This window comes from Oncorhynchus clarkii, chromosome 9 (assembly GCF_045791955.1).
Source record: "Oncorhynchus clarkii lewisi isolate Uvic-CL-2024 chromosome 9, UVic_Ocla_1.0, whole genome shotgun sequence".
NCBI lineage: Eukaryota > Metazoa > Chordata > Actinopteri > Salmoniformes > Salmonidae > Oncorhynchus > Oncorhynchus clarkii.
The window spans coordinates 3957746-3971830 of NC_092155.1; the positions used below are offsets into that span (position 1 = coordinate 3957746).

General features: G+C 43.8%; 1 protein-coding gene across 1 annotated transcript in view; it reads left to right on the forward strand.

The window, feature by feature from the left end:
- Positions 1–14085, forward strand: part of LOC139415790 (phosphatidylcholine:ceramide cholinephosphotransferase 2-like) — a 742387-nt gene that overhangs the window by 16164 nt on the left and 712138 nt on the right. Inside the window, exon 6 of the mRNA XM_071163880.1 lies at positions 12206–12284. Coding sequence (XP_071019981.1) covers positions 12206–12284 — 79 coding nt within the window. The remainder of the gene's footprint in view (positions 1–12205; positions 12285–14085) is intronic.

Below are 14085 nucleotides of genomic sequence, written 5' to 3' on the forward strand. Positions count from 1 at the left end.
CTCAGGAGTAAATGTCAGTTTGCTTTTCATAGCCGATCATTGAGAGTATCTCCACCTCTCCTGCTGTCTCTAGAGAGTTGAAAACAGCAGGTCTGGGACAGGTAGCACGTCCGGTGAACAGGTCAGGGTTCCATAGCCGTAGGCATAACAGTTGAAATTGGAGCAGCAGCACGACCAGGTGGACTGGGGACAGCAAGGAGTTCTGGCATACAGCCGTGGACACCTCCACAAGAGCCCTGGGATTTCACTGTGAATATCGTGTGACGGATTTCACTGTGAATATCATGTGACGGGTATTGTGGGGTATGGTGTGACGTGTATTGTGGGGTATGGTGTGACGTGTATTGTGGGGTATGGTGTGACGGGTATTGTGGGGTATGGTGTGACGGGTATTGTGGGGTATGGTGTGACGGGTATTGTGGGGTATGGTGTGACGGGTATTGTGGGGTATGGTGTGACGTGTATTGTGGGGTATGGTGTGACGTGTATTGTGGGGTATGGTGTGACGTGTATTGTGGGGTATGGTGTGACGTGTATTGTGGGGTATGGTGTGACGTGTATTGTGGGGTATGGTGTGACGTGTATTGTGGGGTATGGTGTGACGGGTATTGTGGGGTATGGTGCTAAAACACCTAGGCAACTTTCTAGTCTTTTTGGAGAGTATATTTTATCAAACAGTCCACTGCCTCCCTTTCCTCTTGTCCAATGTTCCCCTCAGTGGTTGCTGGTTTGAAACAAGAAACGCAATAATGTCCACAAATCGCCAACAAATACATGAGATTTTTTTTGCCAGATCAACAAGTGTTGACACCGATGTTCCCATAGCTTTTTTATTTCCACGGTGCAGTACAGATTTTGTGCCAACTTGTCACTCAATCATTTAAAAACTTTGTTGCTATTTTTATACAGGGACATAACTTCACCGACTGGAGTGGAAATCCTGTACACTTTGTGAAACAAAAGGGGACTAACCCTATGCCCATGAAATCCTATTATCCAATATCTAACCCTACGCCCATTAAAACCTCTATTCCACTATCTAACCCTACGCCCATTAAAACCTATTATCCAATATCTAATCCTACACCCATTAAAACCTCTATTCCACTATCTAACCCTACGCCCATTAAAACCTCTATTTCACTATCTAACCCTACGCCCATTAAAACCTATTATCCACTATCTAACAGAACGCCCATTAAAACCTCTATTCCACTATCTAACCCTACGCCCATTAAAACCTATTATCCAATATCTAATCCTACACCCATTAAAACCTCTATTCCACTATCTAACCCTACGCCCATTAAAACCTCTATTCCACTATCTAACCCTACGCCCATTAAAACCTCACCACTATTCCACTATATGGCCCAATCTGATCCTACAGCAGGCCGGCAGCCTGGGAGAACGGGACACTATCGTTCATCACACCTTGTAACACTTCTGCTGTAAAAATCTCATAAAAAGAGTTCTCTGCAGCTACCTCCACAACATCTATTTTCTGTGATTTATGTTCTATTTCTGCAGTACAGTTGATAACCATGGCCATGAATGCTAAGAAACCAACCATACTGAAACACATATCACTCGTTATCCGATCCCTCTGTTCGGACACGGATCTACTGCTCAAAGGGGATCCTCTCAGAATCCTTCACCCTTGACCCATCCTCCTCTACTTTATTCACTACCTCAGCATACGACACCTTCTGCACTACTCTGACTCTAGTCACCTCAACCTGCCTCTCTCGCACCGAACACTTCCGATCCCCAGCAACATGTGCACCCCTACAGTTGACACACAACGTTTTCCACCGAAACTACACATTTCTCTATCACATGTCCTCCTGCACACTTCCCCACATTTTGGAATCTCCCTCCTAACACACTGCTGTGACATGACCATACACTTGGCACCTGAAACACTGTAATGGGTTCAGCACAAAAGCTTGCGTAGAATAACTGATATATCCTTACTTGACTTTGTCAGGTAAAGACTCTGAGTCAAAACTCAAAAGGACAGACAGTGTCTCCTCTGTTTCACCACAGGGTTTGCGTCATGCCAAACTGCAAGCGTCCCAAACACTGGGAATCTTCAACTTCAATTGATCCACCTCCACAAATAACGCTACCCCAAAAATCACTCTTTTCAATGGTGCCCTGTTCCTAAGAGCAGAACAAGGAACAGAGTCGCGTGGCAGATCTCCTGCTCCCTCTGGGCGGAACAAAAAAAACAACATCACAAGTCCACTTGGGTTTACCTTCCACAGATTCAACAGTACCAACTTCTTTTCTACCCAACCCGAGACCACATATGGATCAGCCAAAATGGCCTGGATCCACTTTCTTCAAGAATCTCACTCCCACTGGGCCAAAATCATCTTCATCATTGGGGATGAGACACTTCACCATACCTCCCTTCCAACTGAAGCACTAGGTTCGATTTGATTGACAGCTGCTGCGTTCCAATATTGTTCAAAAGCACCTCTCTCTCCTTTCCTTTCCTTTCGCAGCTGGGACCATTGTGAAACTTCCTAACTGTACCATTACGAACTAACCCATGTTCACTGTTCATCAAGGACGTTAGACAGGTAAAGGATATTCGTTTTCATAAGAGTTGAGGCTGAAATGACGTGGTTTCCTTTCCTCGTTTCCTTGTCTCATTTGCTTCATCTGATCTCCATCTCATCTACTCTCCCCATCTTTCATCTCTCAGCCTCAGCCTCCTGCCTCCCTTTATCCAGTCCTCCCAGGGGCTGTGGAACCCCCAGCTAGCACATAACGTTCTCAGAACCATATGTTTCTTAGAGCTTGGTGAGAGCATGGTTGTCCTGTGGTTATTTTGCATAGAACCTTCCCACAACCTTCTGGGAATGGTGCAGGATACCCAGCTAGCACATAATGTTCTGAGAACCATATTTTTTCTTAGGTTGGAATTTCAGTACTTCAGCATAATGCTTCCTACAGGTTTCCCCATAGTTCTATTTAAAGTAATGTCATTGTTCAGACAACGTTATTCTGTGGGAATATCAGGACTTCAGCATAACGTTTTATGCAGGTTTCCTCATGATTCTATTTAAAGTCACGTTCTCAGAACATTAAGAAAATGTTCTATAAAAAACACAACATTAGTAACGTTCAAAGAATGTTCAAAACAGTTCACCTAAGCTAGCAGTGTTATTAAAATTGTTATTGAAACGTTCTCAGAACGTTATATAATTATGTCAAATAACCAATATTTTCCTTCTCAGAAGTTAAAACCTCCCAGGAAACCTTTCAGGGAACCAGAGTAAAATGTTCTCAGAACCTCCCTGGAACCAGAGTAAAATGTTCTCAGAACCTCCCTGGAACCAGAGTAAAATGTTCTCAGAACCTCCCTGGAACCAGAGTAAAACGTTCTCAGAACCTCCCTGGAACCAGAGTAAAAAGTTCTCAGAACCTCCCTGGAACCAGAGTAAAACGTTCTCAGAACCTCCCTGGAACCAGAGTAAAACGTTCTCAGAACCTCCCTGGAACCAGAGTAAAACGTTCTCAGAACCTCCCTGGAACCAGAGTAAAATGTTCTCAGAACCTCCCTGGAACCAGAGTAAAATGTTCTCAGAACCTCCCTACAGCCTAAAAATGACCATTCCCAGAACGGACAGGAAACTTGTGCTTCGTTCCCAGAAGCAATGGGGAAACCAAACATGTACGTTCCCACAACTTCCAAGGAAATAAATGTGCTAACTGGGCTCTGATTGATCAGTCCTGGAGGGATCTATCTCCATCCCCCCTTGGTCAGGGCAGGGTAAAGGGCTATGTGGGAGGCCAGAGGAAAGGAGTGTAGGGGTCTGCCTGCCCCTGGGGCTAGGCCTGCAAGGACTGGGGAGGGATTGTGAAGGGGTGAGTTGCCCTCTAGCCTTCACTGTGTTTTGGGTTTTATTCTGATTGACTACATTATTCCATTCTAATGTCCACCCTGTATAGACCGTTCACTGACGCTGATGGGGATATTAGGCTTTTAATGGCTTAAGCTACAATCTTTTTACCTATCATCATCATCATCTTCCACCTGGTAATCAATCAATTACGATTTTAATTGTATTATTATACAAATAAACTGGACGTCATTATCAATATGTTTTCTTCTTATGAAACAGAAGTGCATAATTTCTAAGATTTTACATTTTAGAGTTTCAGTTCATATTAGGAAATCAGTCAATTGAAAAACATTGATTGGGCCCTAATCTATGGATTTCACAGGACTGGGAATGTTCACATTCAATCCCATTTAAAAGTAGATGTATACAGATGTTCATAGAAAGAATATACACAGTTTAGAGATGATCACAGTTTAGAGATGATCGCAGTCAGAGATGATCACAGTTTAGAGATGATCACAGTTTAGAGATGATCACAGTTTAGAGATGATCGCAGTTTAGAGATGATCGCAGTCAGAGATGATCACAGTTTAGAGATGATCACAGTTTAGAGATGATCGCAGTTTAGAGATGATCACAGTCAGAGATGATCACAGTTTAGAGATGATCGCAGTTTAGATATGATCGCAGTTAGATGATCCGAGGGTCTTTACACAAGGTGTTGTTCATATTTTCTCACCCTCTTCAACCCAGTTTGATCTAGATCAAGTAACACTGAAACATGCATGAGATCACCAGCTGTTCCGGACAACTGTGTAATCACTCTCTCCATAGCCGATGTGTGTAAGACCTTTAAACAGGTCGCCTTTTACAAGGCTTCAAGGCCCGACGGATCATCAGGACGTGTACTGCGAGTATGCGCTGACTAACTGGCAGGTGTCTTCACTGACATTTTCAACCTCTCCCTGTCCGAGTCTGTAATACCAACATGTTTCAAGCAGACATAGTCCCTGTGACCAAGAACACTAAGGTAACCTGTGTAGATAACTACCGACCCGTAGCACTCACGTCTGTAACCTTGAAATGCTTTGAAAGGCTGGTCATGGCTCACATCAACACCATTGTCCCAGAAACCCTAGACCCACTCCAATTTGCATACCGCCCCAACAGATCCACAGATGACGCAGTCTCTATTACACTGCCCTTTCACACCTGGACAAAAGGAACACCTATGTGAGAATGCTGTTCATTGACTACAGCTCAGCGTTCAACACCATAGTTCCCACAAAGCTCATCACTAATCTAAGGATCCTGGGACTAAACACCTCCCTCTGCAACTGGATCCTGGACTTCCTGCTGCTGCTCTCTGTTATTATTTATGCATAGTCACTTTAATAACTCTACCTACATGTACATATTACCTCAATTACCTCGACACCGGTGTCCCTGCACATTGACTCTGTACCGGTACCCCCTGTATATAGCCTCCACACTGACTCTGTACCGGTACCCCCTGTATATAGCCTCCACATTGACTCTGTATCGGTACCCCCTGTATATAGCCTCCACATTGACTCTGTACCGTAATACCCTGTATATAGCCTCCACATTGACTCTGTACCGTAACACCCTGTATATAGCCTCCACATTGACTCTGTACAGTAATACCCTGTATATAGCCTCCACATTGACTCTGTACCAGTACCCCCTGTATATAGTCTCCACATTGACTCTGTACAGGTACCCCCTGTATATAGCCTCCACATTGACTCTGTACCGTAACACCCTGTATATAGCCTCCACGTTGACTCTGTACAGTAATACCCTGTATATAGCCTCCACATTGACTCTGTACCAGTACCCCCTGTATATAGTCTCCACATTGACTCTGTACCGGTACCCCCTGTATATAGCCTCCACATTGACTCTGTACCAGTAGCCCCTGTATATATCTCTTACTTTTTGGGGGATTTTCTTAAAACTGCATAGTTGGTTAAGGGACTTGTAAGTAAGCATTTCACTGTAAGAGCTACCTAGCTACCACCTGTTGTATTCAGCGCATGTGACAAATACAAATTGATTTGATTTAAAAAAGGTCACCTAAACCAGTTTGATCTAGTTCTATTAAAGGCACCCATTAGATAAACCAGTTTGATCTAGTTCTATTAAAGGCACCCATTAGATAAACCAGTTTGATCTAGTTCTATTAAAGGCACCCATTAGATAAACCAGTTTGATCTAGTTCTATTAAAGGCACCCATTAGATAAACCAGTTTTATCTAGTTCTATTAAAGGCACCCTTTAGATAAACCAGTTTGATCTAGTTCTATTAAAGGCACCCTTTAGATAAACCAGTTTGATCTAGTTCTATTAAAGGCACCCTTTAGATAAACCAGTTTGATCTAGATCTATTAAAGGCACCCTTTAGATAAACCAGTTTGATCTAGTTCTATTAAAGGCACCCTTTAGATAAACCAGTTTGATCTAGTTCTATTAAAGGCCCCCTCTAGATAAACCAGTTTGATCTAGTTCTATTAAAGGCACCCATTAGATAAACCAGTTTGATCTAGTTCTATTAAAGGCACCCATTAGATAAACCAGTTTGATCTAGTTCTATTAAAGGCACCCTCTAGATAAACCAGTTTGATCTAGTTCTATTAAAGGCACCCTTTAGCTAAACCAGTTTGATCTAGTTCTATTAAAGGCACCCTTTAGCTAAACCAGTTTGATCTAGTTCTATTAAAGGCACCCTTTAGATAAACCAGTTTGATCTAGTTCTATTAAAGGCACCCTCTAGATAAACCAGTTTGATCTAGTTCTATTCCTGATGGATTAATTGTTTATTTTTCTGCTGAAAGGGTTAGTATAATTTCCCCCCCTCCAAAAAATCAATTTATTCATAAACTCATTTTTTTTTCTCCAAACAATTTCGTTTATTTAGTTCCTTACTCCGTTTTAAAGACGAGATCTCACATTGAATTTAAATCATTCCCAGTTACTCCCATGCGTTGGTTCTATACTATTGGAATGAAACCAGTCCCTCATTTCAGTTCTTGACGCTCTCAGACGGGATCATTTGGGATTTAATTATTACGTTTCCAGTATCCTCGCAACGCCATGTATCGGTCACCTCGCATGCTACTGGATTTTTTCCAGAGTTTTCTAACTTGATAATATCATTTTATGATCCGTCATACTTTAAGGGGGGTAGAAATAAATACGCACTGTCAGTTTGTATTAAAGAAACGCCATGTATCGATCACTGTCAGCTTGAATTAAAGAAACGCCATGTATCGATCACTGTCAGCTTGAATTAAAGAAACGCCATGTATCGATCACTGTCAGCTTGAATTAAAGAAACGCCATGTATCGATCACTGTCAGCTTGAATTAAAGAAACGCCATGTATCGATCACTGTCAGCTTGAATTAAAGAAACGCCATGTATCGATCACTGTCAGCTTGAATTAAAGAAACGCCATGTATCGATCACTGTCAGTTTGAATTAAAGAAACGCCATGTATCGATCACTGTCAGCTTGAATTAAAGAAACGCCATGTATCGATCACTGTCAGCTTGAATGAAAGAAACGCCATGTATCGATCACTGTCAGCTTGAATTAAAGAAACGCCATGTATCGATCACTGTCAGTTTGAATTAAAGAAACGCCATGTATCGATCACTGTCAGCTTGAATTAAAGAAACGCCATGTATCGATCACTGTCAGCTTGAATTAAAGAAACGCCATGTATCGATCACTGTCAGCTTGAATTAAAGAAACGCCATGTATCGATCACTGTCAGTTTGAATTAAAGAAACGCCATGTATCGATCACTGTCAGCTTGAATTAAAGAAACGCCATGTATCGATCACTGTCAGTTTGAATTAAAGAAACGCCATGTATCGATCACTGTCAGTTTGAATTAAAGAAACGCCATGTATCGATCACTGTCAGCTTGAATTAAAGAAACGCCATGTATCGATCACTGTCAGTTTGAATTAAAGAAACGCCATGTATCGATCACTGTCAGCTTGAATTAAAGAAACGCCATGTATCGATCACTGTCAGTTTGAATTAAAGAAACGCCATGTATCGATCACTGTCAGCTTGAATTAAAGAAACGCCATGTATCGATCACTGTCAGTTTGTATTAAAGAAACGCCATGTATCGATCACTGTCAGTTTGTATTAAAGAAACGCCATGTATCGATCACTGTCAGTTTGTATTAAAGAAACGCCATGTATCAATCACTGTCAGTTTGTATTAAAGAAACGCCATGTATCAATCAATGTCACTTCAAAGCAAAATATAGGGATGTCACTTTTCTGAAATCTCGGCGCTATTTTTAAAAAAAAATTGTTGAAAGAGTTTTCAGGTATTTCATTAAAGTTTCCAGCTAATATAAGCCATGCATTTTGTATACTTGTTTTGCAGCTCAGTAAGTTAATCAGCAAGATCTGAAAAGAAAATCGTGTTTGAGGTGTGACAATTGTAACCATACACATTGCATACGACAAAAACCAGCATTATCTAGTTTGGAAATCTATATAACCCACCTCCCATATTTGGAAGCGCAAAATCATTATCTACTTTCTGATTTATTGATTAACTTCAGACCTTATCCAACGTCACGTTCTACAGTAAACATTCCACCAATGAGAAGATCTAATTTGACACGGGAGGGAGAGGTGCGCCCTTCAGTGTATTCCATAGCGATGGAAGTTTTTTTTATTTTTTAAGTTCCGTATAAACATAACCGGTTCGGTTTAATCGCGTTCGTTCGTTTATACTTTGTCTCGTTTTTTTTTTTTTAAATCGTGTTTTTGACCATGATTTGGTTCGGTAGAGTTGCCAAACTTCACTACGGAGTTCTCCGCTGCTCGCTCTCCTCTGCCTCTGGAAAAAGTTCCAGCGCGATTCAAGTTCCCTACTTGGTGAGTTCTTATCAATAGGTTTATATCTTGCATGTTATACATAAATACGGAATTATGCACTTTGTATATGTTACTGTTATACAGTAGCCTTAGTATTCATAACCAAAACTCTCTCTTTCTCCACTCCCCATTTCCGCAGTCTTTTTGGAGAATCAGCTCGAATTAAATGTTAGCCCCATACCGTATACACAGAGTCAGCCCTGAACAAAGAGAACTAGAGCATGGGGATAAAAAACCTGTTTTAACATGTGTTTCCATTGTCTCAGAAGGTCAGACACTCCCTTCTCTCTCTTATTGATGAGAACGCGCGCGTCAAGTGTGCACGGCGAAGCGTGGGTGTGTAGGACGGTGGTGAATCATTTGTATGGAAGTGGAGAAGTCTTGGAAAATCACTGACAAAATGGAGTCAAAACTGGCACGAAAATGATCAGCTTCAGCTCAAGAGGAAACATGATATTTTTTTACTGCTTTCAGGAAGCTGATAGTGGCGACACCCATAAACAAGGCCAGGACACAGAAAGTTAGGGCAGGGTTGCGGTTAGCCGGTAATAGCAGGCTTTTTGGCCATTAAAAACATTGAAAAGCAGCGTCAATTCTCCAGGAGAAAATGTTTATTCCATTGTGAACTCGTGCTTTTGTTTTGCCGGAAATACATTTGACCGGCCGTGCTTGTCGGTCTCTGGGTAAATCTGCATAATTTAGTGGAATTAAATTGGCACGTATTCCTTATGTATCAAACAGTATACAGACACGGAGCCTTTGAGAGGAACATCCTGTCAAACAGCGCTTTTATAAACCCAATCATTACGCAACAGTTGTAAACACAATCGTGTTAAAAAACCATTTTAAAAATAGCTACTATTTTTATTTCTCAACTGGTAGTTGAAGCTTCCCAGGCTTCCTCTGTGTGCTTCCCAGGCTTCCTCTGTGTTTCCCACGCTTCCTCTGTGTGCTTCCCAGGCTTCCTCTGTGTGCCACCCACCACTTTGCAATGGCCTGGAGGCAGTGTGAAAACATACAGCTACTTAATAATGTTTAAAACCTGAACGTTTCACTATAAAGTAGCATAAAGGGCCCCCGAGTGGCGCAGGGGTGTAAAGGCACTGCATCTCAGTGCTAGTGGCGTCACTACAGACCCTGGTTCAATCCCGGGCTGTGACACAACCGGTCGTGATCGGCAGACCCATAGGGCGGCTGCACAATTGGCCCAGCGTCATCCAGGTTAGGGTTTGGCCGGGGTAGGCCGTCATTGCAAATAAGAATTTGTTCTTAACTGGCTTGTCTCGTTAAATTAACAAATATATTTTAAAAAGCCAAGGCAAAATCCGACCATATCGGTGGAGGAAATTATTTCATAATGACTTCAATACAGTATACCATTTCATAATGACTTCAGTACCGTATACCATTTCACAACATTTTAACCACTAAACTATTGTTTATTTCTCTCATGTTGTATGTAAGACAGGTCACAGCGCAGTAAGGAGACAGGTCACAGAGCAGTAAGGAGACAGGTCACAGCGCAGTAAGGAGACAGGTCACAGAGCAGTAAGGAGACAGGTCACAGAGCAGTAAGGAGACAGGTCACAGAGCAGTAAGGAGACAGGTCACAGAGCAGTAAGGAGACAGGTCACAGAGCAGTAAGGAGACAGGTCACAGCGCTCAGTAAGGAGACAGGTCACAGAGCAGTAAGGAGACAGGTCATTCCATCCTTGACTTGTATGTTCTGTTAATATTAGTTACCAAAATGGGAAGGAGGGAGTGATGGAGAGTGTCAGGGAGGGAAGGAGAGAGGGAGGGAAGGAGAGAGAGAGGGAGGGAAGGAGGGAGGAGAATGCTGCTGAGGGCTACAGATTGTATCTATGTGTGTCTCGAGTTGGATCAAATCTCTTGCTCTCTGTCTCTCTCTCTCTCTCTGTGTCTGTCTCTCTCTCTCTGTGTCTGTCTCTCTCTGTGTCTGTCTCTCTCTGTGTCTGTCTCTCTCTGTGTCTGTCTCTCTCTGTCTCTCTCTGTGTCTCTCTCTCTGTCTCTCTCTCTGTCTCTCTCTCTGTCTCTCTGTCTCTGTCGCTCTGTGTCTCTCTCTGTGTCTCTCTCTTTGTGTCTCACTCTCTGTCTGTCTGTCTGTCTCTGTTTGTGTGTGTTGGATGTAACATAAGGAGACAATCTATGTTATCTATGTCTCTTTCTCCCTGCCTTTATCTCACTCATAGTTGGCTATTATCTTCAGGCTTTCAGCCAGCTCTGCTGACTGCAATCACAACCATAATAATTGGGGCAAGAGAACAAAAACTCCAACTCTCTCTGTGTCTGTCTCTCTCTGTCTCTCTCTGTCTCTCTCTCTCTTTCTCTCTCTCTCTCCTTCCCTAGCTGTGCTGGCTGAACAGTGTGTTGGTATCCTAGTGACAGGTTGGCAGTATGTTGGTATCCTAGTGACAGGGCGGCAGTGTGTTGGTATCCTAGTGACAGGTTGGCAGTGTGTTGGTAACCTAGTGACAGGTTGGCTGTGTGTTGGTATCCTAGTGACAGGTTGGCTGGGTGTTGGTATCCTAGTGACAGGTTGTCAGTGTGTTGGTATCCTAGTGACAGGTTGGCTGTGTGTTGGTATCCTAGTGACAGGTTGGCTGGGTGTTGGTATCCTAGTGACAGGTTGGCTGGGTGTTGGTATCCTAGTGAGAAAGTGTATTGGTACCCTAGTGACAGGTTGGCAGTGTGTTGGTATCCTAGTGAGAGAGTGTGTTGGTATCCTAGTGACAGGTTGGCAGTGTGTTGGTATCCTAGTGACAGGTTGGCAGTGTGTTGGTATCCTAGTGAGAGAGTGTGTTGGTATCCTAGTGACAGGTTGGCAGTGTGTTGGTATCCTAGTGACAGGTTGGCTGTATGTTGGTATCCTAGTGACAGGTTGGCAGTGTGTTGGTATCCTAGTGACAGGTTGGCAGTGTGTTGGTATCCTAGTGACAGGTTGGCAGTGTGTTGGTATCCTAGTGACAGGTTGGCAGTGTGTTGGTATCCTAGTGACAGGTTGGCAGTGTGTTGGTATCCTAGTGACAGGTTGGCAGTGTGTTGGTATCCTAGTGACAGGTTGGCTGTATGTTGGTATCCTAGTGACAGGTTGGCAGTGTGTTGGTATCCTAGTGACAGGTTGGCAGTGTGTTGGTATCCTAGTGACAGGTTGGCAGTGTGTTGGTATCCTAGTGACAGGTTGGCAGTGTGTTGGTATCCTAGTGACAGGTTGGCTGTATGTTGGTATCCTAGTGACAGGTTGGCAGTGTGTTGGTATCCTAGTGACAGGTTGGCAGTATGTTGGTATCCTAGTGACAGGTTGGCAGTGTGTTGGTATCCTAGTGACAGGTTGGCAGTGTGTTGGTATCCTAGTGACAGGTTGGTAAATGTTTCTCTCTCTCTCTCCTCCAGTCCAGACAGTGGTGTAGATATGGGGCACCAAGACCAGTTCACTACTACAGCACCCTACCACCTGCCACAGGTAACACAGGTAACACACTGTTTTAAAAGTCTCTGAAATTGTTTTGTTACTTGCCTACCTGTTTCATTTGGATCTACACGACTTTTTGAAATCCATCGCGGAGCCTCTCACATTAGATGACTGTCTTTCCTGTAGTTTTTAGTGTTGCCAACGTGCGCGACACTAAACAATCTGGATGGGGTTGTCACACAGTAGAAGATTCTTCACTTTGGTCGTGAGGATTCTCCATGCCGCCACGCTGTCTCACAAAAAAACGATGATGTGATGATTAGATTTGTTAGCGTGGCGATAAACGAGTTGTGGCTCAACCCAACCTCCATAAAAGTTCAAAAGTCAGACGTTCTCGACATACAGAGTTGACAGTCCAACGTTTTGTTGAATAACTTTGTGAACTTCAGAGCTGTAACGAATTTGACACTTTAGCTTTTGGCTAAAGGCAGTCATCACTCCTGCTCCAGGGGACTTCTGGGTAATGCTCAACATAGGTCATCATCCTCATCTCACTGGCTTCTTCCCTGACCAGCTCTCATTGGCTGATCACCGATCTCAGAACTTGTCTTGGCATAAGATTTGATTTGATCACACTACAAGCACATTGCCAATTTTGTAGAAAACATTGGGACGTCCAGGACTGCTCGAAGACGGGATCTGTAGCGCTCCTATTGCGTCTCTGACCCGCTCACAATAAAAGGGCCGGGCGCCCCGAGTCGCCAACGACATTTGGGTTTTTGTCTCCAATCTCAAAAGCTTGTCCGGATTGTCCCGGGTTTGCGGCTGTCTACATTCCTGCTGTTTAAATCTGACCTGCAACCTGCCCTGTCTGGAACTGTGTTGCTACCAAAGATAAAGGTGGGAGTACTGGAGAGGACAGTGGTGTTTCTACCAAGGTGGGAGTACTGGAGAGGACAGTGGTGTTGTTACCAAGGTGGGAGTACTGGAGAGGACAGTGGTGTTTCTACCAAGGTGGGAGTACTGGAGAGGACAGTGGTGTTTCTACCAAGGTGGGAGTAATGGAGAGGACAGTGGTGTTGTTACCAAGGTGGGAGTACTGGAGAGGACAGTGGTGTTGTTACCAAGGTGGGAGTACTGGAGAGGACAGTGGTGTTTCTACCAAGGTGGGAGTACTGGAGAGGACAGTGGAGAGGAGGATATCAGACCTGAAGAACAGTCCTCCCAGGGAGAGGAGGATATCAGACCTGAAGAACAGTCCTCCCAGGGAGAGGAGGATATCAGACCTGAAGAACAGTCCTCCCAGGGAGAGGAGGATATCAGACCTAAAGAACAGTCCTCCCAGGGAGAGGAGGATATCAGACCTAAAGAACAGTCCTCCCAGGGAGAGGAGGATATCAGACCTGAAGAACAGTCCTCCCAGGGAGAGGAGGATATCAGACCTGAAGAACAGTCCTCCCAGGGAGAGAAGGATATCAGACCTGAAGAACAGTCCTCCCAGGGAGAGGAGGATATCAGACCTGAAGAACAGTCCTCCCAGGGAGAGAAGGATATCAGACCTGAAGAACAGTCCTCCCAGGGAGAGGAGGATATCAGACCTGAAGAACAGTCCTCCCAGGGAGAGGAGGATATCAGACCTGAAGAACAGTCCTCCCAGGGAGAGGAGGATATCAGACCTGAAGAACAGTCCTCCCAGGGAGAGGAGGATATCAGAGGGGGGTGCAAGGTGAACGGAGGGGGGGGGGCAAGGTGAATGGAGGGGGGGGGCAAGGTGAACGGGGGAGAAGTAAGGAACAGATCCAATTGGTTAAAGAAAATTGTGATGAATAAAAAAAGGATCCAAAAATTGACATTTTTGTGC